The sequence below is a fragment of the Salvelinus namaycush genome, chromosome 1 (genome assembly GCF_016432855.1).
Source record: "Salvelinus namaycush isolate Seneca chromosome 1, SaNama_1.0, whole genome shotgun sequence".
Lineage (NCBI taxonomy): Eukaryota > Metazoa > Chordata > Actinopteri > Salmoniformes > Salmonidae > Salvelinus > Salvelinus namaycush.
This window is the reverse complement of record NC_052307.1, coordinates 50,008,726-50,036,182: the sequence shown is the minus strand read 5'-3', so window position 1 is coordinate 50,036,182 and position 27,457 is coordinate 50,008,726. Positions and strand designations below refer to the sequence as shown.

At 44.6% G+C, this 27,457-nt stretch overlaps 1 protein-coding gene across 1 annotated transcript in view; it reads right to left on the bottom strand.

Annotated features, from left to right (window-relative positions):
- Positions 1 to 27,457, bottom strand: part of LOC120052026 (protein kinase C-binding protein NELL1-like) — a 536,246-nt gene that overhangs the window by 446,495 nt on the left and 62,294 nt on the right. The window contains exon 4 of the mRNA XM_038998895.1: positions 6,529 to 6,679. Coding sequence (XP_038854823.1) covers positions 6,529 to 6,679 — 151 coding nt within the window. The remainder of the gene's footprint in view (positions 1 to 6,528; positions 6,680 to 27,457) is intronic.

The following is a 27,457-nucleotide window of genomic DNA, read 5'->3' as shown; positions in this document are numbered from 1 at the left end:
ACTGACTCTGAAAAACACCAAAAGAAAGATGCCCAGTGTCCCTGCTCATCTGCGTGAACGTGCCTTAGGAATGCTGCAAGGAGGCATGAGGACTGCAGATGTGGCCCGGGCAATAAATTGCAATGTCCGTACTGTGAGACGCCTAAGACAGCGCTACAGGGAGACAAGACGGACAGCTGATCGTCCTAGCAGTGGCAGACCACGTGTAACAACACCTGCACAGGATCGGTACATCCGAACATCACACCTGCGGGACAGGTACAGGAAATCAACAACAACTGCCCGAGTTACACCAGGAATGCACAATCCCTTCATCAGTGCTCAGACTGTCCGAAATAGGCTAGACTGAGGGCTTGTAGGCCTGTTGTAAAACAGGTCCTCACCAGACATCACCGGCAACAACGTCGCCTATGGGCAATAACCCACCGTCACTGGACCAGACAGGACTGGCAAAAAGTGCTCTTTACTGATGAGTCGCGATTTTGTCTCACCTGGGGTGATGGTCTGATTCGCGTTTTTTGTTGAAGGAATGAGCGTTACACCGAAGTCTGTACTCTGGAGCGGGATCGATTTGGAGGTGTCACAGCATCATCAGACTGAGCTTGTTGTCATTGCAGGGAAGACATCCTCCTCCCTCATGTGGTACCCAACCTGCAGGCTCATCCTGACATGACCCTCCAGCATGACAATGCCAACAGCCATACTGCTCGTTCTGTGCGTGATTTCCTGCAAGACAGGAATGTCAGTGTTCTGTCATGGCTAGCGAAGAGCCCCGATCTAAAATCCCATTGAGCATGTCTTGGACATTTTGGATCGGAGGGTGAGGGCTAGGGTCATTCCCCCCAGAAATGTCCGGGAACTTGCAGGTGCCTTGGTGGAAGAGTGGGGTAACCTCACAGCAATAACTGGCAAATCTGGTGCAGTCCACAAGGAGGAGATGCACTGCAGTACTTAATGCAGCTGTTGGCCACACCAGATACTGACTGTTACTTTTACTGACCCCCCTTTGTTCAGGGACACATTATTCCATTTCTGTTAGTCCCACGTCTGTGGAACTGGTTCAGTTTATGTCTCAGTTGTTGAATCTTATGTTCATACAAATATTTACACATGTTAAGTTTGCTGAAAATAAATGCAGTTGACGTTTCTTTTTTTGCTGAGTTTATGAACTGTAACTCAGTAAAATCATTGAAATTGTTGCATCTTGCATTTATATTTTTGTTCAATATAATTGTAACATATGAACCTTGTACTCAGTGTAGATGTATATACAGGTCGTGGTGATCCAATGATGAAAGCTTCATATCATAGAAAATATACTAGTAGATTTACCAAATATGCACGGGCAATAGCCTGTCCCAACTAAATGGACACTGGTAGTGTAAATAACAGGATGGGAGACAGAGAGCTGGTTTGAAGCGCAGGGCACAGCAGATGTTTATTGTAAAGGACCACAGGAGGAGGCAGATAGCTGGGTCCAGGGGCAGGCAGATGGTCATACACTGAGGTCCAAAAAGGCAACAGTACAGGCAGGGAAAAGGCTAGTAACGTCATCTGGGAGATCAGGCAATAGGTTGATAACAGGAAATCCGATAGGCTAAAGAACAGGCAGAAGGCTTCGTTAGTGAGGCAGGCAAAAATGATCATACACAGGCGGATTCAATTACGGGAAAACCAGAGCTCCGAATAGAAGTGTGTCACAAAACAAACAATACCTCACAATGATGGGGTGCAAAGAACTGAACTAAATAGGTGTGAGAATGACATACAGGTGTGTGAACAGGTGATCAGAATTCAGGTGATTGGGATCTGGAGAGTGAGCTGTGTTCAGGGGATCTATGTGTTTGAGAGTGTGAGCTGGAAAGTGGGTTGGAACTTGAGATGCATTCAGGGGATCTATGTGTTTGAGAGTGTGAGTTGGAAGCAGACGTTACAGGTAGAGGGCAAGACTGTACAGCCTCCCCTTGAGAAACCACATTGAATCTGACTAACAGGAGCTCAAACAGGTAGGCCTGCATAATATAAGCACTTGGCCCCCAGGACCATACAATTACCCAATTGGAAACCAATAAACTGGTTCTACAATGTAAAAGGCAATTTCTACATATATTGCTACATTCCTACATTCTTCCTACTCAGACTTAATGATTATTAATGATATTTCAACTCATGCATACGTAGAAAAATCTTCTCTTTTTCAATGTTCTGACTCCAAAGCGTGGAGCGCAGGCCACGTAGCCTATTTCTATGTGCACTGAGGCACGCACGCTCCTTTTACGCACAGGAATGAAGTGGCTATCCTCAGCAAGCCAATTTCAATTCTGCCTGAACTTATTGTGAAAACTGGCAATTGGAACTTTCTCCTTCTCAACTCCTGTGGCTGGACGCTCCTCGAGCTTGATGGATGTATCACCGCCTTGTCGTCTGTCCCTATCCGAATGGCCTGTGCTACCTGGAACTTGCCTGCCAAGGAAGTCGTCTCCATCTGCTTCTCCTCCTCCCCCATCTTGTGGTGGAGTAGATGGAGAACATCAAGAGGTTTGTTCCAATAGTGCTGGTCCCATGACACAAGTCGCGCAAACCGAAGGCAGCGGCATGCTGCTAAAGGGATTAGCGTGTCTGCGAGACGTCCGGAGCAGATCGAGATGAAGAGTAGCTTTGCGGCCCTGGTGCCTGATGTACCTCCGCCTTCATTGCTGGGTCTGCCTGTATCTGTGACAGCTGTGCTGACTCCATCTGCGCTGACTCCAACAGCGGCCTCGTTGTCGAGTTTGTCTCCTTTCCCTCTCTCTGGATCTGACGGGGCTCTTCCTGCTGTGGCAGGTCTGGACCTATTGCCGGGAGCTGCGGGCGTACGCTATCCTGCTTCTCGTGGGCCTGTGAAATGTTCCATGAAATGTGTGAGGGGTAGAATTGGGCGGATTTCTCCATCCCCTTCTCCGGCCGTTGTATTAGGAAGTTTAATAGTGAGAAACGTCTCAGTCCCTGGAGCAAAAATGTTGTGCTATCCAAGAGCACATGTACTTAACTTATCACACCTGGCACAAATTATTGTCTAGTTCTGTTTCTCCTATACCTGTGCCGAGAGGGGAGTAGTTCAAAGTCAGGATACAGGGGGTGGCTTGTGAGCCTTGCGGAGGGCCCTGACCTTAAAACTTCTTATGGCTTAAATCCCGTTAACTTCTTTGGGGTAGGGGGCAGTATTTTCACGTCCGGATGAAAAGCATGCCCAGAGTAAACTACCTGCTACTCAGGCCCAGATGCTAGGATATGCATTTATTCGTGGATTTGGATAGAAAACACTCTGGAGTTTCAAAAACTGTTTGAATGATGTCTGTGAGTATAACAAAACTCATATGGCAGGCAAAAACCTGAGAAACAATTCAACCAGGAAGTGGGAAATCTGAGGTTTGTAGTTTTTCAACTCATTGCCTATCCAAGATACAGTGTCAATGGGGTCATATTGCACTTCCTAAGGCTTCCACTAGATGTCAACAGTCTTTAGAACCTTGTTTGAGGCTTCTACTGTGAAGGAGGGGGGAATGAGAGCTGAATGAGTCAGGGCTCTGCCAGAGTGGCATGAGCTGATCATGCGCGCTCACGTGAGAGTTAGCTCTGTTCCATTGCATTTCTACAGAAAAAGGAATTCTCCGGTTGAAACATTATTGAAGATTTATGATAAAAACATCCTAAAGATTGATTCTATACTTCGTTTGACATGTTTCTACGAACTATAATATGACTTCGTCTGAACTTTCGCCTGGACTTGCCCGCGCGTCGTGAGTTTGGTTGTGTACTAAACACGCAAACAAAAAGGAGGTATTTGGATATAAATGATGGACTTTATCTGGTTGCATTGCAGTGCCACCAGAGACTCTGGGTTCGAGCCCAGGTTCTGCCACAGCTGGTCGCGACCGGGAGGCTCATGGGGCGACGCATAATTGGCCCAGCGTCGTCCGGGTTAGGGAGGGTTTGGCCAGGAGGGATATCCTTGTCTCATCGCGCACTAGCGACTCCTGTGGCGGGCCGGGCGCAGTGCACGCTGATCAGGTTGCTAGGTGAACGGTGTTTCCTCCGACACATTGGTGCGGCTGGCTTCCGGGTTGGATGTGCGTTGTATCAAGAAGCAATGCGGCTTGGTTGGGTTGTGTTTCGGAGGACGCATGACTCTCGACCTTCGCCTCTCCTGAGTCCGTACAGGAGTTGCAGCGATGAGACAAGACCAATTGGATACAACGAAATTGGGGAGAAAAAGGGGTAAAAAAATGACACAATACATTATTTACCATTCATTTCTATTGGACACAAATAGAAAATACCCTCAAATTAAAGCTGACAGTCTGCACTTTAACCTCAAAGTCATTATATCATTTAAAATCCAAAGTGCTGGAGCCAAAACAACAACATAAATTCGAGCTCACTGTATTTTATCTTGAGAAGAATATATTGGAATAACACAATAACATAGAAAGGATATTTTTCACAAACTAATGCTGAGTGTGCATGTGTGAAACACCCTTTGGCAGCAATTACAACCGTCTGTCTTTTGGGTAAGTCTCTTAGAGCTTTGCACACCTGGATTGTGCAATATGTGCCCTTTATTATTTTCAAAATTCTTCAAGCTCTGCCAAGTTGTTGTTCATTTCTATACAGACATTTTTAAGTCTTGCCATAGATTTTATAGCAGATTTAAGTCAGAACTGTAACTCAGACAATCATGAACATTCACTGTCTTCTTAGTAAACAACTCAGTGTAGATTTGTTCTTGTGTTTTCGGTTATTGTCCTGCTGAAAGGTGAATTTCTCTCCCAGTGTCTGGTCGAAAGATTTTCCTCTAGGATTTCTCCATTCCATTTAGTTTTATCCTCACTCTAAAAAAGGCTGGGTTACGGGCCTCCCGAGTGGCGCAGTGGTCTAAGGCACTGCATCGCACTGCTAGCTGTGTCACTAGAGATTCTGGGTTCGAGTTCCGGCTCTGTTGCAGCCGGGCGTGACCGGGTAACCCATGGGGCGGCGCACAATTGGCCCAGCATCGTCCGGGTTAGGGGAGGGTTTGGCCAGCAGGGATGTCCTTGTCCCATCGCACACTAGTGACTCCTGTGGCAGGCTAGGTGCAGCGCACGCTAACACGGTCGCCAGGTGTAAGGTGTTTCCTCTGACACATTGGTGCAGCTTGCTTCCGGGTTAAGTGGGCGTTGTGTCAAGAAGCAGTGCGGCTTGGCTGGGTTGTGTTTCGGAGGACGCACGGCTCTCAACCGTCGCCTCTCCCGAGTCCGTATGGGACAGATACTGGTGGACAAGGAGGCATACAAGCAAAGGGTGGAGAGGACCCTCAGGGAACTCAAGGGTGGCCTGGCAAGGGATTAAATCCATGGCTAGTACCCCCCACATAGGCAGGGGAAAAACCAGTGCCGACCTTGGGAGACATGAGGGCCAGCACATGGCTAATGAGCTGAATGTTTTCTTCTCAAGATTTGAATCTGACGACTTTGTGTCGGAGGTAAAACAAATGGAAGCATCATTACAAATGTTTGAGAGGGTTGTTGTTAAAAAGGCTGATGTTTTGAAGTTGTTCAGGGGATGTAACGCACAGAAAAGCCCAGGCCCAGACAAAATAAGTGGACATGTGTTAAAGCTGTAAGAACCGACGCTGGAGATGAGAAGTAGGTACGGAGAGTTGAACAATTAATTTAGCACAGACATGGAACAGGACAGGAACAGGGTCAGCACCGGGTAACAATGACATACAAACGTTAATGTAGATGCTACCATGATTATGGATCATCCTGAATGAATCAAATAGCATACCCCCAAGACATGCTAACCTCTCACCATTACAATATGAGAGGAGGTTAGCATTTTTGGGGGGCATGATATTTATGCCTCTAACTTTCTCATTCATTGTATCATTTCAAATCCACAGTTCTGGAGTACAGAGCCAAAATAATAACAACACATTTGTCATTGTCCCAATACTTTTGGAGCTTACTGTATATGTGTGTTGACTGTAATAAGGGCACAACTCAAACAGACACACATACACACAAAATACAGAGATATTATACGTTTGTGACTGAAGTTATTTGAAATGGCTGGAGGGGGAGTTAAGGTTAAAGCAACATGTCAGTGTGCACTTTGTACAAATGCTGGATTATCAATGACTACATTGTCTGTTCCTCCTTCAAGTATGATTTTCCTTCTGTCATTCACCAGTTTGAGAGAGGGCAACTCATTTTTTCTTTCCAATTCATGCAAGCAGAAAAACATGCATTCAGAAAGTTACACATCTCCCACTCCTTTCCCTCCGTCACTCACAAAAGCAGAGTAATCTGACATTGATATTTTCAACGGGCTGATCAAATTCGCCTTGCAAATGCTCAATGAATGCAACAAGAAGTCATCTGTGGGTTCAATTCCAACAGGGGCCATTCAGAGTCACAGCTGGGAAAAGTTAGTTGACGATAGTGATGGCAGATAGAGAAAGTAGCCGCTGAAAAGGCAGTAATAAAATGATTAAATATGCATTACCTGTGTTCAGATTCATGGATGGAGAAGATGACTCCTGACGTGGAGGACTTCTGCTGGATGGAGGCCAGGAAGGTAAATTCACTTTTACTCCTGAAGAGCTCCACCACCTTCTCTGTGATGTGGGCGGGCATATGGACTGCTCTCCCCACATCTGGGGGATGAAAGAGAAAGAACAGCAATCAGGGAACGGCATGTTCGCCGCTTTCACAGTCGACATCCTGTCTGCCTGTTAAGGTTCAGGCATCAGCTAGCAGGGAAAAAGAAGACAGAAAAGTGTCTGCGTCCCAAATGGCTACCTGTTCCCAATGTTGTGCACTAACGTTTGACCAGGGCGCATAGGGCCATTTGGGACACACATTGTCTGAGGCACGGCCTGAAACACTGCTGACTTTCACCAAAACAGTACTGTTCACCAATATGGTTCTCTTTTTCAATGAATACCTTCTCTAATGACAAAGAAAGGCATAGTATCGTATGCATTATTCAACGTAAAGATTAACACTAACACACACTCAGTATCAAGCAAGAAAAATGATGTCACCTATTTACCTGGATGCGGTCCCAACCCAGAGGTGCGTTCAACACAGCAAATCTTTGAAACATTAGGAGGATATGTCCACTAACAAACTCAAACTCGTTTTGCAAGTACACCAGCAAAATTTCCATCTATGAGGCACATAAGACACACGAAACAGGTCATGGACGTGTTCATTAGGGCACATCGTAACAAAATGTTTCAAAGCGTAGTGCAATGGAACACCAAATTGAGTGTTTCTACACTGAACAAAACTATAAAACGCAACATTTAAAGTGTTGTTCCCATGTTTCATGAGCTAAAATAAAAGATCCCAGAAATGTTGCATATGCACACACACAAAGCTTATTTCTCTTAAATGTTTTGCACAAATTTGTTTACATCCCTGTTAGTGAGCATTTCTCCTTTGCCAAGATAATCCATCCACCTGACAGGTGTGGCATATGAAGAAGCTGATTAAACAGCATGATCATTACACAGGTGCAACTTGTGATGGGGACATTATAAAGACACTCATCTGCCACCATCACTTAATTTTTCAGCATGATAATGCATAGCCCCATGTCACAAGGATCCATACACAATTCCTGGAAGCTAAAAATGTCCCAGTTCTTCCATGGCCTGCAAACTCACCAGACATGTCACTCATTGAGCATATTTGGGATGCTCTGGATTGACGTGTACGACATCGTGTTCCAGTTCCCGTCAATATCCAGCAACTTCGCACAGCCATTGAAGAGGAGTTGGACAACATTCCACAGGCCACAATCATCAGCCTGATCAAATCTATGTGAAGGAGATGTGTCGCGCTGCATGGGGTAAATGCTGGTCACACCAGATACTGAATGATATTCTGATCCACGCCCCTACCTTTTTTAAGGTATCTGTTACCAACAGATGCATATCTGTAATCACAGTCATGTGAAATCCATAGATAAGGGTCTAATGAATTTACATAAATTGACTGATTTCCTTATATCAACTGTAACTCAGTAAAATATTTGAAATTGTAGCATTTAGCGTTTATATTTTTGTTCAGTATAATTGGACAAGTTAGTGGCTGCCCCTCATGGCAGGCTTGTAAACCTCTCTCAGTTGGTGCCAACGTCCTGCCGGTGTGATCCGCATCCGCCGTGCCCTCTCCACTCAGCCTCCACGCTATCACTGGCACGGGACCAGGCACAGACACTGACTGACTGACCCACATTAAAAAATACTACAGTTACATTTACTGTAGTGTTTTTGTAGACTGTAGTATGCTGTAGTATTTACTATAGTATACTATGAATCAAATCAATTATTATCCATTATTAAAGTGACCAGTGAGTCCATGTACATAGGGCAGCATCCTCTAAGGTGCAGGGTTGAGTAACCGGGTGGTAGCCGGCTAGTGATGGCTATTTAACAGTCTGATGGCCTTGAGATAGAAGCTGTTTTTCAGTCTCTCGGTCCCAGCTTTGATGCACCTGTACTGACCTCGCCTTCTGGATGGTAGCGGGGTGAACAGGCCGTGACCCGGGTGGTTGATGTCCTTGATTATCTTGTTGGCATTCCTGTGACATCGGGTGCTGTAGGTGTCCTGGAGGGCAGGCAGTGTGCCCCCGGTGATGCGTTGGGCAGACCGCACCATTCTCTGGAGAGCCCTGCGGTTGCAAGCACTGCAGTTGACGTACCAGGCGGTGATATAGCCTGACAGGATGCTCTGAATTGTGAATCTGTAAACATTTGTGAGGGTCTTAGGGGCCAAGCCAAATTTCTTCAGCCTCCTGAGGTTGAAGAGACGCTGTTGCGCTTTGTTCACCACACTGTCTGTGTGGGTGGACCATTTCAGAACGTCGGTGATGTGTACACCGAGGAACTTGAAGCTTTTCACCCTCTCCGCTACTGTCCCGTCGATGTGGATAAGGGCATGCTCTCTCTGCTGTTTCCTAAAGTCCACAATCAGCTCCTTCGTTTTGTTGACGTTGTCGGAGAGGTTATTTTCCTCGCACCACTCCGCCAGGGCCCTCACCTCCTCCCTCTAGGCTGTCTTGTCATTGTTGGTAATCAGCCCTGCAACTGTTCTGTCATCTGCAAACTTGATGATTGAGTTGGAGACATACGTGGCCACGCAATCATGGGTGAACAGGGAGTACATGAGGGGCCTGAGCACACACCCTTGTGGGGCCCCTGTGTTGACGAACAGCGAAGTTGAGGTGTTGTTTTCTACTTTCACCACCTAGGGACGGCCGGTCAGGAAGCCCAGGACCCAGTTGCACAGGGTTCAGACCCTGGGCCCCAGGCTTAGTGATGAGCTTGGAGGGTACTATGGTGTTGAAGGCTGAGCTATATTCAATTAACAGCATTTTTACATAGGTATTCCTCTTGTCCAGATGGGATAGGGTGTCAGGTAAGGTAGAGGTGATATGATCCTTAACTAGCCTCTCAAAGCACTTCATGATAGTCATTTATTTCAGTTACCTTTGCTTTCTTGGGTACAGGAACAATGGTGGACATCTTGAAGTAAGTGGGGACAGCAGACTGGGATAGGGAGAGATTGAATATGTCCTTAAACACACAAGCCAGCTGGTCTGCGCATGCTCTGAGGACGCGGGTAGGGATGCTGTCTGGGCCATCAGCCCTGCAAGGGTTAACACATTTAAATGTCTTACTCACGTCGGCAACGGAGAACGAGAGCCCACAGTTCTGGGGAGCGGGCCACGTCGGTGGCACTATGTTATCTTCAAAGCGGGCAAAGAAGGTGTCCACGATGTGGCTGGTTTTCCCTTTGTAATCCATGATTGTCTGTAGACCCTGCCACATATGTCTCGAGTCTGAGCCGTTGAATTGTCTCTGTACTGACGTTTTGCCTGTTTGATTGCCTTATGGAGGGAATAAGTACTCTGTTTGTATTCGACCATTTTTCCAGTCAACTTGCCATGGTTAAATGTGGTGGTTCGCTTTGTTCAAATATCAAATTACACCTTATTCTCTATAGTGCACTCTTTTTAATGCATTTGTTTTTGCCCAGTTTAGCTAAATAGCCTCTTCATTGGTCAAATTAGTGCACTATATATAGGGAATAGGGTGTAATTTGAGACAGATAGTGGCCGTGTCCGAATACCAATATGTGCGTTCTAAATAGTAGGAATATAATAATGTATGCAAAAATAGTTTTATAGTTGTCACGACTTCCGCCGAAGTCGGCCCTTCTCCTTGTTCGGGTGGTGTTCGGCGGTCGACGTCACCGGCTTTCTAGTCACCACCGATCCATGTTTCAGTTTCGTTTTGTTTTGTCTGTATTACACACACCTGGTTTCAATTCCCCTATCATGTTCCCTATTTAACCCTCTGGCATACATTTCTGTTCTGTCCGTGATTGTTTGTGTCGTTAGTGGTTGTTGTATGTGCTAGTGTGTTTGTTATTATTCCTTTGTGGAATTTTGCTTGTATTTTGAGTAAACATCATTGTGTTGCTCAACACCTGTGTCCTGCGCCTGACTCCGCTACATATCTGCACACAAACGCTGACAATAGTATGTGAAAATCGAGTATGTTTTAAGTGCCAGGATGTTATACTCATTTCAACTTTTTATCTAGTAGAATTCACTGCACACTTTTTAGGAAGAAAATCGTATTTTCTGAGTCACTTGTGTTTGACAACAGCTGATAATCATAAGGAGACTCGCTGTACCTAAATGAACGAATGGTGTGAATCAACACAATTGTGCATTAGATTATCCATTCTCATGACGAGTGTTGATATTTGTTGTCTACTGGATTCGTTTTTACTAAACGGTCTGTAGTAAGATTACTACATAATAGGCCTATGTAGTTTTAGTAAGTAGTAGGCAAGACAGATTTTGGATATGGCCAGTGTGTCCCCCTACATAGTGTCTACTGCTATGGTGCCCTGATGGAAGGATGAGTCAAGGAGAAGAGAAGGAATCCTGCCAATGTAGTGAGAAACTGGCTGAGACTGATGGAGTCCCTTCTTTTAAGGCCACTGAGTCACCACCAACACATACCAATCCAGCTGGCCAGATTCACTTCATAGCAGATAATAATGTATCACTAATCTGAGGCCATATGTATCAAGCATCTCAGAGGAGTGCTGATTTAGGATCAGTTTAGCCTTTAAGATCACAATGAATAAGATTAAATGGACAGGGGGAGCTGATGCTACACCAGCTTGATATATACGGCCCCAGGTCCTTTAGTCAATGAATGTCTGTGAGACAAGTAAACTAAACAAGGAATCCAACTCTGAGAGGAATGGAGAGTGAGACAGTGTCAGATTGAATATACTGTAATCCCAAATATACTGTAATCCCATCCCCCTTATTAAAACACATTATTTTGCAAAGAATATCTACAGTGGCCTCAACAGCACTCTGTAGGCTGGCACCATGTTGTAGCCGGAGAAAAGCTAGCTTCTGTCCTCCTCTGGGGACATTGACTTCAAAACAAAACCTAGGAGGCTCATGGTTCTCACCCCCTTCCATTGACTTACAGAGTAATAATGACAACTTCCGTAGGACGTCCTACAACCTATCAGAGCTCTTGCAGCATGAACTGACATTTTGTCCACCCAATCAAAGGATCAGAGAATGGATCTAGTACTGAAAGCATAAACTACAGCTAGCTAGCATTCCAGTGTTTAAAATGTGTTGAGTAGTTGACTCAAAGAGAGAGAAAGACAATAGTTGAACAGTTGAACAAATACATTTCTTCCGAATGAAGGAGAAGCAAGAGAGAGAGAGAGTGTGTCATTTTTTTCACTTACTTAGCTAGCAAATGCAGCTAGCAAGTTTAGCCTATTGAAACACCCTGCTCAAACAGAGAGGGGTATGTTAGCTAGCTAGCCAGATGACTTTCCAACAACACTGGAACTCTTCCGAGTCAAGGTAAGCTTTTGATTTTACTAATTTGTAACTGCTTACTGACTACACTGTAACGTTACTGCATGATTGTAGCATGTTTTACAAAAGCGTTAGTTCTATTGGCTATGCGGACTATGGCGTTACTTTAGAAAATATGGTGAAAAGGAAGTAGGCTGTGTGTAGCAGTTTGGCTTGGAAAACTTTTTACGCCTGGTAACATACAGCTGATGTGTTGTGCACAAAAGAAGGGAAGTCCTCAAGAGAAGAGAAAAGGTGAGATGAGGAGAGCGCAAAGATGCGAGAAGGAATACAACGTGGCTGCTATGAAAGTGAATTGTGTTTACGCGTGATCATGGGGTGTATATATTCGGCCGGTTCTGTTGAAAAACATTCCTTAAACGGAAACAAATGGAACAAAACGAGGATAAACATACCTGAATTTGTCCACTAGAAACTCTAGTTTGCAACTGTTGGACTAATGATTACACCTTATTAACTGGGTCAAGAGTGTCCCCCCCTTTGAAGAGGGGGATGACCGCAGCTGCCTTCCAATCTTTGGGAATCTCAGACGACACGAAAGAAAGGTTGAACAGGCTAGATAATTTTAGAAAGAAAGGGTCCAGATTATCTAGCCCGGGCTGATTTGTAGGGGTCCAGATTTTGCAGCTCTTTCAGAACATCAGCTGACTGGATTTGGGAGAAGGAGAAATGGGGAAGGTTTGGGCAAGTAGCTGTGGGGGGTGCAGTGCTGTTGACCGGGGTAGGGGTAGCCAGGTGGAAAGCATGGCCAGCCGTAAAAAAATGTTTATTGAAATTCTCAATTATAGTGGATTTGTCAGTGGTGACAGTGTTTCCTATCTTCAGTGCAGTGGGCAGCTGGGAGGATATGTTCTTATTCTCCATGGACTTTACAGTGTCTGTAACGTCCTGACCAGAGTTCTTATGTGTTTTGCTTGTTTAGTGTTGGTCAGGACGTGAGCTGGGTGGGAATTCTATGTTGTGTGTCTAGTTCGTCTGTTTCTGTGTTCAGCCTAATATGGTTCTCAATCAGAGACAGCTGTCAATCGTTGTCCCTGATTGAGAATCATATATAGGTGGCTTGTGTTGGGGATTGTGGGTGGTTGTTTCCTGTCTCTGTGTTTTGTACCAGATAGGACTGTCTCGGCTTTCACGTTTGTTATTTTGTAGTTTGTATAGTGTTCAAGTTATTGTCATTTTTAATTAAACATGTTGAACACTAACTGCGCTGCATTTTGGTCCTCTCCTTCATCCCAGGAAGAAAGCCGTTACAGTGTCCCAGAACTTTTTTGAGTTTGTGTTGCAGGAAGCAAATTTCTGCTTGAAAAAGCTAGCCTTGGCTTTTCTAACTGCCTGTGTATATTGGTTTCTAGCTTCCCTGAAAAGTTGCATATCACGGGGGCTGTTCGATGCTAATGCAGAACGCCATAGGATGTTTTTGTGTTGGTTAAGGGCAGTCAGGTCTGGAGAGAACCAAGGGCTATATCTGTTCCTGGTTCTAAATTTCTTGAATGGGGTATGCTTATTTAAGATGGTGAGTAAGGCATTTAAAAAAAGTAACCAGGCATCCTCTACTGACGGGATGAGATCACTATCCTTCCAGGATACCCCGGCCAGGTCGATTAGAAAGGCCTGCTCGCTGAAGTGTTTCAGGGAGCGTTTGACAGTGATGGGTGGAGGTCGTTTGACCGCTGACCCATTACGGATGCAGGCAATGAGGCAGTGATCGCTGAGATCTTGGTTGAAAACAGCAGAGGTGTATTTAGAGGGCAGGTTGGTTAGGATGATATCTATGAGGGTGCCCGTGTTTACGGATTTGGGGTTGTACCTGGTAGGTTCATTGATCATTTGTGTGAGATTGAGGGCATCAAGCTTAGATTGTAGGATGGCTGGGGTGTTAAGCATGTTCCAGTTTAGGTCGCCTAGCAGCACGAGCTCTGAAGATAGATGGGGGGCAATCAGTTCACATATGGTGTCCAGAGCACAGCTGGGGGCAGAGGGTGGTCTATAGCAGGCGGCAACGGTGAGAGACTTGTTTTTAGAGAGGTGGATTTTTAAAAGTTCAAATTAGAACGGCCAAAGGGGGCGGGAAGTTCAAATTGTTTGGGAACAGACCTGGATAGTAGGACAGAACTCTGCAGGCTATCTTTGCAGTAGATTGCAACACCGCCCCCTTTGGCCGTTCTATCTTGTCTGAAAACGTTGTAGTTAGGGATGAAAATGTCCGAATTTTTGGTGGTCTTCCTAAGCCAGGATTCAAACACGGCTAAAACATCCGGGTTGGCAGAGTGTGCTAAAGCAGTGAATAAAACAAACTTAGGGAGGATGCTTCTAATGTTAACATGCATGAAACCAAGGCTATTACGGTTAAAGAAGTCATCAAAAGAGAGCGCCTGGGGAATAGGGGTGGAGCTAGGCACTGCAGGGCCTGGATTCACCTCTACATCACCAGAGGAACAGAGGAGGAGTAGGATAAGGGTACGGCTAAAAGCTATGAGAATTGGTCGTCTAGAACGTCTAGAACAGAGAGTAAAAGGACGTTTCTGGGGGCGATAAAATAGCTTCAAGGAATAATGTACAGACAAAGGTATGGTAGGATGTGAATACAGTGGAGGTAAACCTAGGTATTGAGTGATGATGAGAGAGATATTGTCTCTAGAAACATCATTGAAACCAGGTGATGTCATCGCATATGTGGGTGGTGGAACTGAAAGGTTGGATAAGGTATAGTGAGCAGGGCTAGAGGTTCTACAGTGAAATAAGCCAATAAACACTAACCAGAACAGCAATGGACAAGGCATATTGACATTAAGGAGAGGCATGCTTAGATGAGTGATCATAAGGGTCCAGTGAGTAGAGGTTGGTTGTGGTCCCGGCGATTCAGACAGCTAGCCGGGCTATCGGTAGCAAGCTAGCATAGGATGGAGGTCTGTTTTTAGCCACCTCGTGCGTTTCCGTCGGTAGATTAGTGGGGTTCCGTGTGGTCGGGGGGATCAATCCAATTGGCAAAATAGATATAGTTATAGTGACCCAAGAAAAATTGGCCGATAGACTTAATCAGATAGCAGCCGATAAGACAGCTAACGATTAGCGGGCCCCAGATGAGCGTTCAGGTAACGTCGCGACGGAGGTGCCAGTTGGATAACTCCCTCGGGCAGATAACGTCGGTAGTCAGTCGTGAAGGCCCGGTGGGGCTCCGCATTGGCAGTAAAACAGGTCCGGATAGGTGATTGTAGCCCCGGAGTGGCTGATAGAACTCTTCAGCTGGCTAGCTCCGGAATAATTGATGTTTGCTCTGGGATCGACGTAAGCCAATAGTTACACGGGTAGCAGCTAGCTAGCTGCGAAATCAAGGTGTAAATGTCCAGAGCTTGCGGTTGAAATCCGGGGATATGGAGAAAAATAGGTCCGGTATGTCGGAGTCGCCTTCTACAAAAGTGGCGATAGATTATCGAGCTAAAGGAATAGCTGATAACCACAAACCGTGGTTAGCTGAAATACTAACGTTAGCCAGTAAACTGGCTAGCTTCTGGGTAGCTTCAGGTTAGCTTCTGGCTAGCTTCTATTGTGGATTTTCAGATGAGGTAAATAAGGTGGTAAATAATATATATTTTTTGTAATTGGTGAGGCGGGTTGCAGGAAAGCGTTTTGAAGTTGAGTTTTTGGAAAATAAAATATATAAAAGATATGCGAAGAAAGGTATATATATATATACGGGACACGACAAGACGAGGACAAAAGGACGTCTGACTGCTATGCCATCTTGGAAGACAATTAACAAACTTATCTAGAGAACATCCCTGGTCATCCCTACTGCGTCTGATCTGGCGGACTCACTAAACACATGCTGTATTTGTAAATTATGTCTGAGAGTTGGAGATTGCCCCTGACTATCTGTAAATAAATAAAAACTAGAAAATGTGGCCATCTGCTTTGCTTAATATAAGGAATTTTCAATGATTTATACTTCTTCTTTTACTTTTGATACTTAAGTACATTTTAGCAATTACATTTACTTTTGATACTTAAGTATATTTAAAACCAAATACTTTTAGACTTTTACTCAAGTAGTTTTTTACTTGGTGACTAACTTTTACTTGTGTCATTTTCTATGAAGATATTTTTACTTTTACTCAAGTATATGGAGCGACCATATAGTTTCTGTTTTGATGGGACAGGAAGTGTATTTTCAACGCTGGCACAAACTCATCAGCCATTCAAATGCTTGGGAATAGAAGGGAGGGTGTAGTGATTGAAAGGTAAACAATCCAATCAAACAAACAAAACCAGAAGTGAGGGCGTGAATGGTGAAAATGACTAAATTAAATGAACGCAATTTGAAAACTGCATAACACTTCAAGGCACAACAATTCACTGGAGGGTTCTACTGGTGGTAATTAAAAGATATATATATATTCTTGTAGCTAACAATGAACAACTCCTGGAATTTCTACTCGTTGCACCAAGCCATGGAAATGGTTACGGATAACGTTTATAACGATACTCAGAATCTGCAATACTCTACACCCCACTGCCACAACCTTCCAAATGCGACTCTGTAACAAAGTAAGAAGCAGTCCTATTATTTTCAACAAAGAAATCTAGCTAGCTAGCACTGATATCATGGTCAGGCTGAATCAGATGCTGGACTACAACATGATGGCTGATATGAACGAAAGACTGATGCCAGAAGCACCAGCTTTTTTAGCTTTGAGATGCCAGTATTCAAGACCGTTTGTATATTGGGCAGAATAATTTATTGTCTCCTGTAATTTCACAGGCTCTGGGCAGTCGGTAAAAATAACTCTCTGCTGAAGAGAAGCAGTAATTTTCAGAGACAACTGAAGACATGACGTTAGATGTGGAGAGACCCAGAGGACCTGGATGCATTTTTTATAACCTCCCCACCCTCGCGGTCCCATGTGTTTGAGGACCCGATTCCATCAGCAGACCAGAGAAGATGGGCCAAACACGCTTCTGGGGAGAAAAGTGCCATCAGAACAAAAACCGGAACAACCACTTCCACCGCAGCCCTACCCAAAACATCTGATTGTGCAATTGACCACAGACAATCACCTGCACCTTAAAGACTATTTTCACTGACTCTTCACACCTGCTTCTCAAGAGACTTTTTTCACCGACTCCAACTCACTCACCCACCCTGCCTTTTTACTAATCTTTATTACTTATAGTAACAAAATAAAGAGTGTGTATTATTGTTATATATGTATGTATTGCACTGTTGAGGAGAGCTTGCAATATTTGTTTGTTTGTTTAGTTATTTCATAACTTATTTTTTGGAAGGGGGTTTGGGATACATTTTTTACTTATGTTTTTATTTTTATTATTTTATAATTTAGCTTTTGAACATTTGTGCTTATTTTATTTTAGATGGGGATAATTAGGAGTCTGAAACTAGGTGATTTGGTGCAGTGTAATTTTAACTGTATGTTTTTATTTAGGTTATTCGCAAACAACTTTCTGAGATGGAACTCCGCATATAGATTCCTTTGATGGTTGATCATGAAGAGTAGGCAATGCCTAGGCCATGCAATGCTCTCTACTCTTTTTACAATTTACATTGTGCAAGAGAACCATGTTAATAGTCACATATTTATTGAACATTTAGGCTATGGCAAATAGGGAATAGACCATTTGGCATGCCGCTCTGCTGTGTACTCACTGTGCTGTGCTGTTGTGTGCTGGCAGACTCCGGCGGTGCAGTCAAGTTCAAATATGCTAAACCATCGTTTGTGACATCATGATGTCGTCACCATCGACAACGGCTGTCAAACATCGCCGATAGACGATGCAATTGTAAAATCGCCCAACACTAACACACACACACTGGTACAACTCGACACCTTTCATCAGGAGGCTGGCACATCCTTCCTGTCTCTACTCAATGGTACAGATGGCCTTTTTAATTTGCAATGAGGATCAGGAGTGGAGCCTTGGCCCGCGGAGAACAGGTCTGCTTCCCAAATGACACCATATTCCGTATATAGTGCACTAGTTTTGACCAGGGTCCATACGTTATAATGAGCTGGCATTCATGTGTAATAGCCTTCTCCTTCCAGGTCAGCAGTGAGCGTATTATAATGACATAAGTTTTCAAAGTATATTCACCACGTGCACAGGTCAAAACAGTATAGTGAAATTTTTACCTTGGGAGCTAATTCCCAACAATGCAGTGACAATAATAATAATAATAGAATAATAGAAAATAGATAAAAAAGTATGTACAGGTCAGTGCCAGTACCTTATTCAATTTGCAAGGGTACTGGAGTGGTTGAGGTGGGTTTATACACAAAAAGTGGTAGTAGGATATACATGTAAACAGGGCTGAAAAGTAACTGGTAGCTGGTAGGAGTGATGCGCTGGGCCATCCACACCACCCTCTGTAGGGCCTTCCGGGCACTGGCGGTGCAGTTGCCAAACCAGACAGTGGTACAACGAGTCAGGATGCTCTCAATGGTGCAGCTGGAAGTTTCTGAGAATCTGAGTGGCCATGCCAAATCGTTTCAGCCTCCTGAGGGAGGAGAGGTGTTGCCATGCCTTCTTCATGACTGTTCTGGTGTAGGAGGACCATGTTAAGTGATGTGGACACCTAGGAACTTGAAACTTTGAAGCTATTCACTGTGGCCCCCGTGATGTGGATGGGGGTGTATTTGTATTTATTATGGATCCCCATTAGCTGCTGCCATTAGCTGTGCACCCCCCCTGTTTCCTGTAGTCTACTATCAGCTCCTTGTTCTTGTTGACGTTGAAGGAGGGTCAGCATGGCGCTAGCGTTGATGCCTACTATCACCACCTGGGGTGAGCCAATCAGCAAGTTCAGGATCTAGTTGCAGAGGGAGGTGTCCAGTACCAGGGTCCTAAGCTTGTTGATGAGTTTGGAACGGACAATGATGCTGAACACTGAGCTGTAGTCGATGAACAGAATTCTCACATAGGTATTTTTCTTGTCCAGGTGGGAGAGGGCAATGTGGAGTGCAATTGAGATTGCATCGTCTGTAGATCTGTTGGGGCAGTATGCAAATTGGAGTGGGTCTAGGGTGTCTGTGATGATGGCGGTGATGTGTGCCATGACCAGCATTTCAAAGCACTATATGATTACATACAGTTGAAGTTGGAAGTTTACAAACACCTTAGCCAAATAAATTTAAACTCAGTTTTTCACAATTCCTGGAATTTAATCCAAGTACACATTCCCTATCTTAGATCAGTTAGGATCACCACTTTATTTTAGTGTCAGAATAATAGTAGAGTGATTTATTACAGCATTTATTTCATTCATCACATTCCCAGTGGGTCAGAAGTTTACATACACTCAATTAGTATTTGGTAGCGTTGCCTTTAAATTGTATAACTTGGGTCAAACGTTTCGGGTAGCCTTCCACAAGCTTCCCACAATAAATTGGGTGTATTTTGGCAAATTCCTCCTGACAGAGCTGGTGTAACTGAGTCAGGTTTGTAGGCCTCCTTGCTCGCACACACTTTTTCAGTTCTGCCCACAAATTTTCTATAGGATTGAGGTCAGGGCTTTGTGATGGCCACTCCAATACTTTGACTTTGTTGCCCTTAAGTCATTTTCCACAACTTTGGAAGTATGTTTGGGGTCATTGTGCATTTGGAAGACCCAAGCTTTAACTTCTTGACTGATGTCTTGAGATGTTGCTTCAATATATCCACATCATTTTCCATTCTCATGATGCCATCTATTTTGTGAAGTGCACCAGTCCCTCCTGCAGCAAAGCACTCCCACAACATGATGCTGCCACCCCCGTGCTTCACGGTTGGGATGGTGCTCTTCGGCTTGCAAGCCTCCCCCTTTTTCCTCCAAACATAACGATGGTCATTATGGCCAAACAGTTATATTTTTGTTTCATCAGACCAGAGGACATTTCACCTAAAAGTATGATCTTTGTCCCCATGTGCAAACCGTAGTCTGGCTTTTTTATGGCGGTTTTGGAGCAGTGGCTTCTTCCTTGCTGAGCGGCCTTTCAGGTTATGTCGATATAGGACTCGTTTTACTGTGGATATAGATACTTTTGCACCAGTTTCCTCCAGCATCTTCACAAGGTCCTTTGCTGTTGTTCTGGGAATGATTTGCACTTTCGCACACCAAAGTACATTCATCTCTAGGAGACAGAACGCATCTCCTTCCTGAGCGGTATGATGGCTGCGTGGACCCATGGTGTTTATATTTGCGTACTATTGTTTGTACAGATGAACGTGGTACCTTCAGGCGTTTGGAAATTGCTCCCAAGGATGAACCAGACTAGTGGAGGTCTACAATTATTTTTCTGAGGTCTTGGCTGATTTCTTTTGATTTTCCCATGATGTCAAGCAAAGATGCGTGGAGTTTGAAGGTAGGCCTTGAAATACATCCACAGGTACACCTCCAATTGACTCAAATTATGTCAATTCGCCTATCAGAGGCTTCTAAAGCCATGACATAATTTTCTGGAATTTTCCAAGCTGTTTAAAAGGCACAGTCAACATAGTATATGTAAACTTCTGACCCACTGGAATTGTGATACAGTGAGATATAAGTGAAATAATCTGTCTGTAAACAATTGTTGGAAAAATTATTTGTGTCATGCACAAAGTAGATGTCCTAACTGACTTGCCAAAACCATAGTTTGTTAACAAGAAATTTGTGGAGTGGTTGAAAAACTATTTTTAATGACTCCAACCTAAGTGTATGTAAACTTCTGACTTCAACTGTATGTTAGTGCTACAGGGTGGACTACCACTTCACAGCTGAGCCGTTGTTGCTCCTAGACGTTTCCATTTCACAATAACAGCACTTACAGTTGACCGGGGCAGCTCTACAGGGCAGAAATGTGACAAACTGACTTGTTGGAAAGGTGGGATCCTATGACGGTGCCACGTTGAAAGTCACTGAGCACTCCAGTACGGGCCATTCTACTGCCAATGTTTGTCTATGGAGATTAAATGGCTGTGTGCTCGATGATATACACCTGTCAGCAACAGGTGTGGATGAAATAGCTGAATCCACTCATTTGAAGGGGCATCCACATACTTTTGGTTATGTAGTGTAATAGTGGAAGTGGTTCTTCCTGTAAAAGTTGTGTCGTACTGCAGAACACCTTGCGGGCAGAATTCTATGGCACGTTATTTAAGTGTCAGCCATTGTTGCCATTAATGCTAGTTAGACCACCAGAGGGCATCTTTGAGAAGCATTTACCTTTTTTTATATTGGCTGTACTAGAGAATTTAAGTAAGAACATAGTAAACTCAGCAAAAAAAGAAACGTCCCTTTTTCAGGACCCTGTCTTTCAAAGACAATTCGTAAAAATACAAATAACTTCACAGATCTTCATTGTAAAGGGTTTGAAAACTGTTTCCCATGCTTATTCAATGAACCATAAACAATTAATGAACATGCTACTGTGGACCGTTCGTTAAGACACTAACAGCTTACAGACGGTAGGCAATTAATGTCACAGTTATGAAAACTTAGGAGAATAAAAGAGGCCTGTACTCTGGAGCGGGATCGATTTGGAGGTGGAGGGGCCGTCATGGTCTGGGGCGGTGTGTCACAGCATCATCAGACTGAGCTTGTTGTCATTGCAGGCAATCTCATCGCTGTACGTTACAGGGAAGACATCCTCCTCCCTCATGTGGTACACAACCTGCAAGCTCATCAAGACACGACCCTCCTGCATGACAATGCCTCCAGCCATACTGCTTGTTCTGTGTGTGAATTCCTGCCAGACAGGAATGTCAGTGTTCATCCAGGGCCAGCGAAGAGCCCCGATCTAAAATCTCATTGAGCACGTCTGGGATCTGTTGGATCGGAGGATGAGGACTAGGGCCATTCCCCCCCCAGAAATGTCCAGGAACTTGCAGGTGCCTTGGTGGAAGAGTGGGGTAACATCTCACAGCAAGAACTGGCAAATCTGGTGCAGTCCATGAGGAGGAGATGCACTGCAGTACTTAATGCAGCTGGTGGCCACACCAGATATTAACTGTTACTTTTGATTTTGAACCCCCCCCCCATTGTTCAGGGACACATTATTCAATTTCTGTTAGTGATCTGTTCTGAATGAGTGTCATGGGTCAGCAAAGAAACAGGAACAGTAATGTGATATACGAGCCCTGTTCCTATTGGACGATTATCCAGGGCTCAAACTGGAATGAGTGACTGTAGGGGAACCAAAGGAATGTGTAATGCAGTGGCCAGTGCGCCATCTAAGAGATTCCCGGTACCTCCGTAAACAATCAGAGCTTACGAGAGTGAAGGGCTAGGGTACTCAGGGAATTTAAAGGGAAAACACACTGGTGGATTTGACAGACAAGGAGAGGAGACCTTGCCTCCTACCTGGGTTGGCGCAGGGGAATTCCCTGGCTTGTCACCTCCTCGCCTCTTAGTGGATAGAGAGCAGGTCAGAGAGAAATGACCCCTTTCTCCACAATAGAAGCAGAGGCCCAGATTCCTCCTTCACCTATGCTCTGCCTCTGGCAAACGTCCCGAGCCCACCTGCATCGGCTCTGACCACGGAGCAGGGGTAGCCATGGGCTCCGAATTCCGCGCAGGTCTTCTTCGGGACCGCAGGAGGTTGTCCAACCGGATCACCATGCTGATGAGCTGGTCGAATGACAGAATGTCATTACAGCAGGCTAACTCCAGCTGTACCTCCTCCTGCAGTCCGCTGCGGGAAAACGGTGACCAATTCATTCCATCCGGTGGAGGCCGCGATGGTCCAGAACTCCAGGGCAAACTCTGAGGCGGTCCTAGATCCCTGGCGTAGTCGGAGTAGACGCTCAACCGCCACTTGGCCCTCCACAGGATGATCAAACACGAGCGGAAGAGGAGGGTGAAGTGCTCGTAGGACTCGACCTCAGGTCCGCCCGTCTCCCAGACCAGAGCCCGTCCGGTCAGTGCCGAGATGACGGTGGCAACCCTGTCTCTCCGGAAACAGCCCCGGGGTAGCGAGCGAGGTACATGTCGCATTGTAGAAGGAACCCCTTGCATCTAGCTGGTGGGCCGTTGAAGCGCTTCGGGAGGGACAGGGGTATTCCACAGACCGCCTCCGATGGAACGGAGGTTGATCGTGGTGTGGGAGCTGGTACCAGAATCGGTGCTGGAGACTGGAGGGACTGCACACTCCACTCCAAGCGCTGAATGGTTGCCAGCACACTGTCCATGGTGATACCGATTCTGGAGAGACAGTCCTCATGGTGCTGTACTGTCTCTACAATGGTCGCCAGCTCGGTCTTTCTTGCTGTCTCCATTTTGCAGATCGGTTATTCTGTCACGCTGGTATAAATCATTTGGAGACAGGCGCAGGAATACACAATAGGGGTTTTTAATACACCCAGAACAAACGTATACAAAAACACTGGGCTGTACCCAAACAAAAGAGAGAGGGTAAACCTCGCTGAACTACAAGGGATGATACCCGTAATACACAATATATAAAGCACGCAGCATAACAGCTGCACCAACGCAGAGGTACTCACACGACCAACGGACATGGGAACAATAACCGACAAAGACAGAGGGCACATATATAACATACTAATCAGGGGAAATGGGAACCAGGTGTGTGTAATCAGACAAGACAGCCCGGGGTTGATGATAATGAATCCCGTTCAGTGAAGCCTAGAAAGCCGGTGACATAGACCTCTGGAACTGGTGAACAGAATGAATATCAGATCAGTACCGGTGGGATCCGTGACAGGAATATCACCTGCCGCACGGCGAGAGGCTGCATGCTCCTCAAACAATGGTTGTTGTGGGAAGTGAGATAACCGGAGTAGCCTACCAGGCATGTAGGGTGACCATATGTCCCAGATTGTACGGGACAGTCACTATTTTGACCCTTTGTCCCACGTCCCACAACCAAATAGTAATGTCTTGTATTTTATAAACAAATTCAAACACCACAAGTTGATTTGTCCCATATTACAGTCAGACGTTCCAAACTGTCTCTTGCAGTGTTGTTGTGCTTTAAAAAAAATACATAAGGATGTAAGTAAGGATGTGGTACTGGTGATGTTAAACACTTCTTCAATCGTTGTTGAGATCTGATATTCTGAGCAGCGCCAGATGAGACGTAGGCCAATGTCATAGGCCTATTATCAACCAATCACATTTCTCAAAACCTTTGGGCTAAATTCCAACTAAACTTAGAGAGGACAGTTAGGCCTCACTACTTACAAAAAGTGTGCTTCTGATGAAGAGCTACAAAAGTAAGTAAATAGCCTTATTAGAATGAAAGATATAAGCTAATTTTGGCAAACTTGTGAGGCTCTCCAGTTTCCATGCTCATTAATTGCTCATTCAACATACAGTGCCTTCGGAGAGTATTCTGATCCCTTGACATTTGACATTTTGTTATGCTACAGCCTTGTTCTAAAATGGATTAAATAAATCAAAATCCTCAGCAATCTACACACAATAGCCCATAATGCCGAAGAGAAAATAGGTTTTTAGAATTGTTGCTAATTTATAAAAAAATATATATATAATAGTAATAGCTTTTTTACCTAAGAATTCAGACCCTTTGCTATGAGACTTGAAATTTAGCTCAGGTGCATCCTGCTTCCATTGATCATCCTTGAGATGTTTCTACACATGTTGTAAATTCCATTGATTGAACTTGATTTGTAAAAGGTACACACCTGTCTATATAAGATCCCACAGTTGACAGTGCATGTCAGAGCAAAAACCAAGACATGAGGTCGAATGAATTCTCCATAGAGCGCCGAGACAGGAATGTGTCGAGGCACAGATCTGGGGAAGGGTACCAAAACATTTCTGTAGCATTTAAGGTCCCCAAGAACACAGCGGCCTACATCATTCTTAAATGGAAGAAGTTTGGAACCACCAAGACTCTTACTAGAGCTGGCCGCCCGGCCAAACGGAGCAATCAGAGGAGAAGGGCCTTGGTCAGGGAGATAACCAAGAACCCAATGGTCATTCTGACAGAGCTCCAGAGTTCCTCTGTGGAGATCGGAGAACCTTCCAGAAGGACAACCATATCTGCAGCACTACATCAAATCAGGCCTTTATGGTAGAGTGGCCAGATGGAAGCCACTCCTCAGTAAAAGGCACATGACAGCCCGCTTGGAGTTTACCAAAAGGCACCTAAAGGACTCTCTGGTCTGATGACACCAAGATTCTACTCTTTGGCCTGAATGTCAAGCATTACGTCTGGAGGAAACCTTGCACGATCCCTATGGTGAAGCAGGTGGTGGCAGCATCATGCTGTGGGGATGATTTTCAGTGGCAGGGACTGGGAGACTAGTCATGATTGAGGGAAAGATGAACGGAGCAAAGTAAAGATGAAAACTTGCTCCAGAGCGCTCAGGAACTCAGACTGATGGTTCACCTTCCAACAGGACAACAACTCCAAAGCACACAAGCCAAGAAAACGCAGGAGTGGCTTTGGGACAAGTCTCTGAATGTCCTTGAGTGGTCAGCCAGAGCCCGGACATGAACCAGATCTCTGGAAAGACCTGAAAATAGCTGTGCAGCGATGCTCCCCATCCAACCTGACAGAGCTTGAACGGATTTGCAGAGAAGAATGGGAGAAACTCCCCAAATACAGATGTGCCGAGCTTGTAGCATCAAACCCAAGAAGATTTGAGGCTGGAATCACTGCCAAAGGTGCTTCAACAAAGCACTGACTAAAGGGTCTGAATACTTATGTAAATGTGATATCAGTGTTTTTTTTTTTTTAAATCTCTCTTTTAACTTTGTCATTATGGGGTATTGTGTAGACTGATGAAGGAAAAAAAACAATTTAATACATTTTCGAATATGGCTGAAAAGTAACAAAATGTGGAAAAAAGTCAAGGGGTCTGAATACTTTCTGAATGCACAGTATTCGGTGACATTTGGTCAAAAGTGGTGCACTATATAGGGAATAGGGTGCCATTTGGGATGCGAAAGTCACAGTAGTGTAACCACCTACAGTAAGGAAACTGTTCGAGGCAGTGAAGGTAAAGAATGTCTGTGCTCTAACTCGTCAACTGCATAAGAGAAAAGTGGGAAAGGTGGAGCAATCTTTGTAAGCAATATGAGGCACATGTTTTGGACAGGTTTTTGAAACTGGGAAAAGAGAGGAAAGAAAATTCAGCCTCCGATCCCCACCTCAGAATGAATTGCCCAATGGCATGCTGCTACAGTATCACAACTATTTATTTCCTACCAGGTATGTTGACTGAGAAGTGAGAAGAAATCAAATTCTACTTCTCACATGCTTTGTAAACAACAGGTGTAGACTAACATTGCCATGCTTACTTACAGGCCCTTCCCAACAATGCAGAGCAACAAATGATAGAAATAATAAAACAAAGAATAAATAAACAATGTGTAACAATGACTTGGCTATATACACGAGGTACAAGTATCGAGTCGAAGTCATTGAGGTAGATATGTGTATACAGTTAAAGTCGGAAGTTTACATACACCTTAGCCAAATACATTTAAACTCAGTTTTTCACAATTCATGACATAAAATCCTAGTAAAGATTCCCTGTCTTTATTTTAGGAATGGGAAATGTCAGAATAATAGTAGAGAGAGTGATTTATTACAGCTTTTATTTCTTTCATCACATTCCCAGTGGGTCAGAAGTTTACATACACTCAATTAGTATTTGGTAGCATTGCCTTTAAATTGTTTAACTTGCGTCAAACGTTTCAGGTAGCCTTCCACAAGCTTCCCACAATAAGTTGGGTGAATGTTGGTCTATTCCTCCTGACAGAGCTGGTGTAACCGAGTCAGGTTTGTAGGCCTCCTTGCTCGCACACGCTTTTTCAGTTCTACTCACTCATTTCCTATGGGATTGAGTTCAAGGCTTTGTGATGGCCACTCCAATACCTTGACTTTGTTGTTCTTAAGCCATTTTGCCACAACTTTGGAAGTATGCTTGGGGTCATTGTCCATTTAGAAGACCCATTTTCGACCAAGCTTGAACTTCTTGACTAATGTCTTGAGACGTTGCTTCAATATATACACATAATTTTCCTGCCTCATGATGCCCTCTATTTTGTGAAGTGCAACAGTCCCTCCTGCAGCAAAGAACCCCCACAACATGATGCTGCCACCCCCGTGCTTCACGGTTGGGATGGTGTTCTTTGGCTTGCAAGCATCCCCCTTTTTCCTAAAAACATAACAATGGTCATTATGGCCAAACAGTTGTATTTTTGTTTCATCAGACCAGAGGACAGTTCTCCAAAAAGTACGATCTTTGTCCCCAAGTGCAGTTGCAAACCATAGGCTTGCTTTTTTATGGCAGTTTTGGAGCAGTGGCTTCTTCCTTGCTGAGCGGCCTTTCAGGTTATGTCGATATAGGACTCATTTTACTGTGGATATAGATACTGTTGTACCTGTTTCCTCCAGCATCTTCACAAGGTCCTTTGCTGTTGTTCTAGGATTGATTTGCACTTTTCGCACCAAGGTACGTTCATCTCTAGGAGACAGAACACGTCTCCTTCCTGAGCGGTATGACGGCTGCGTGGTCCCATGGT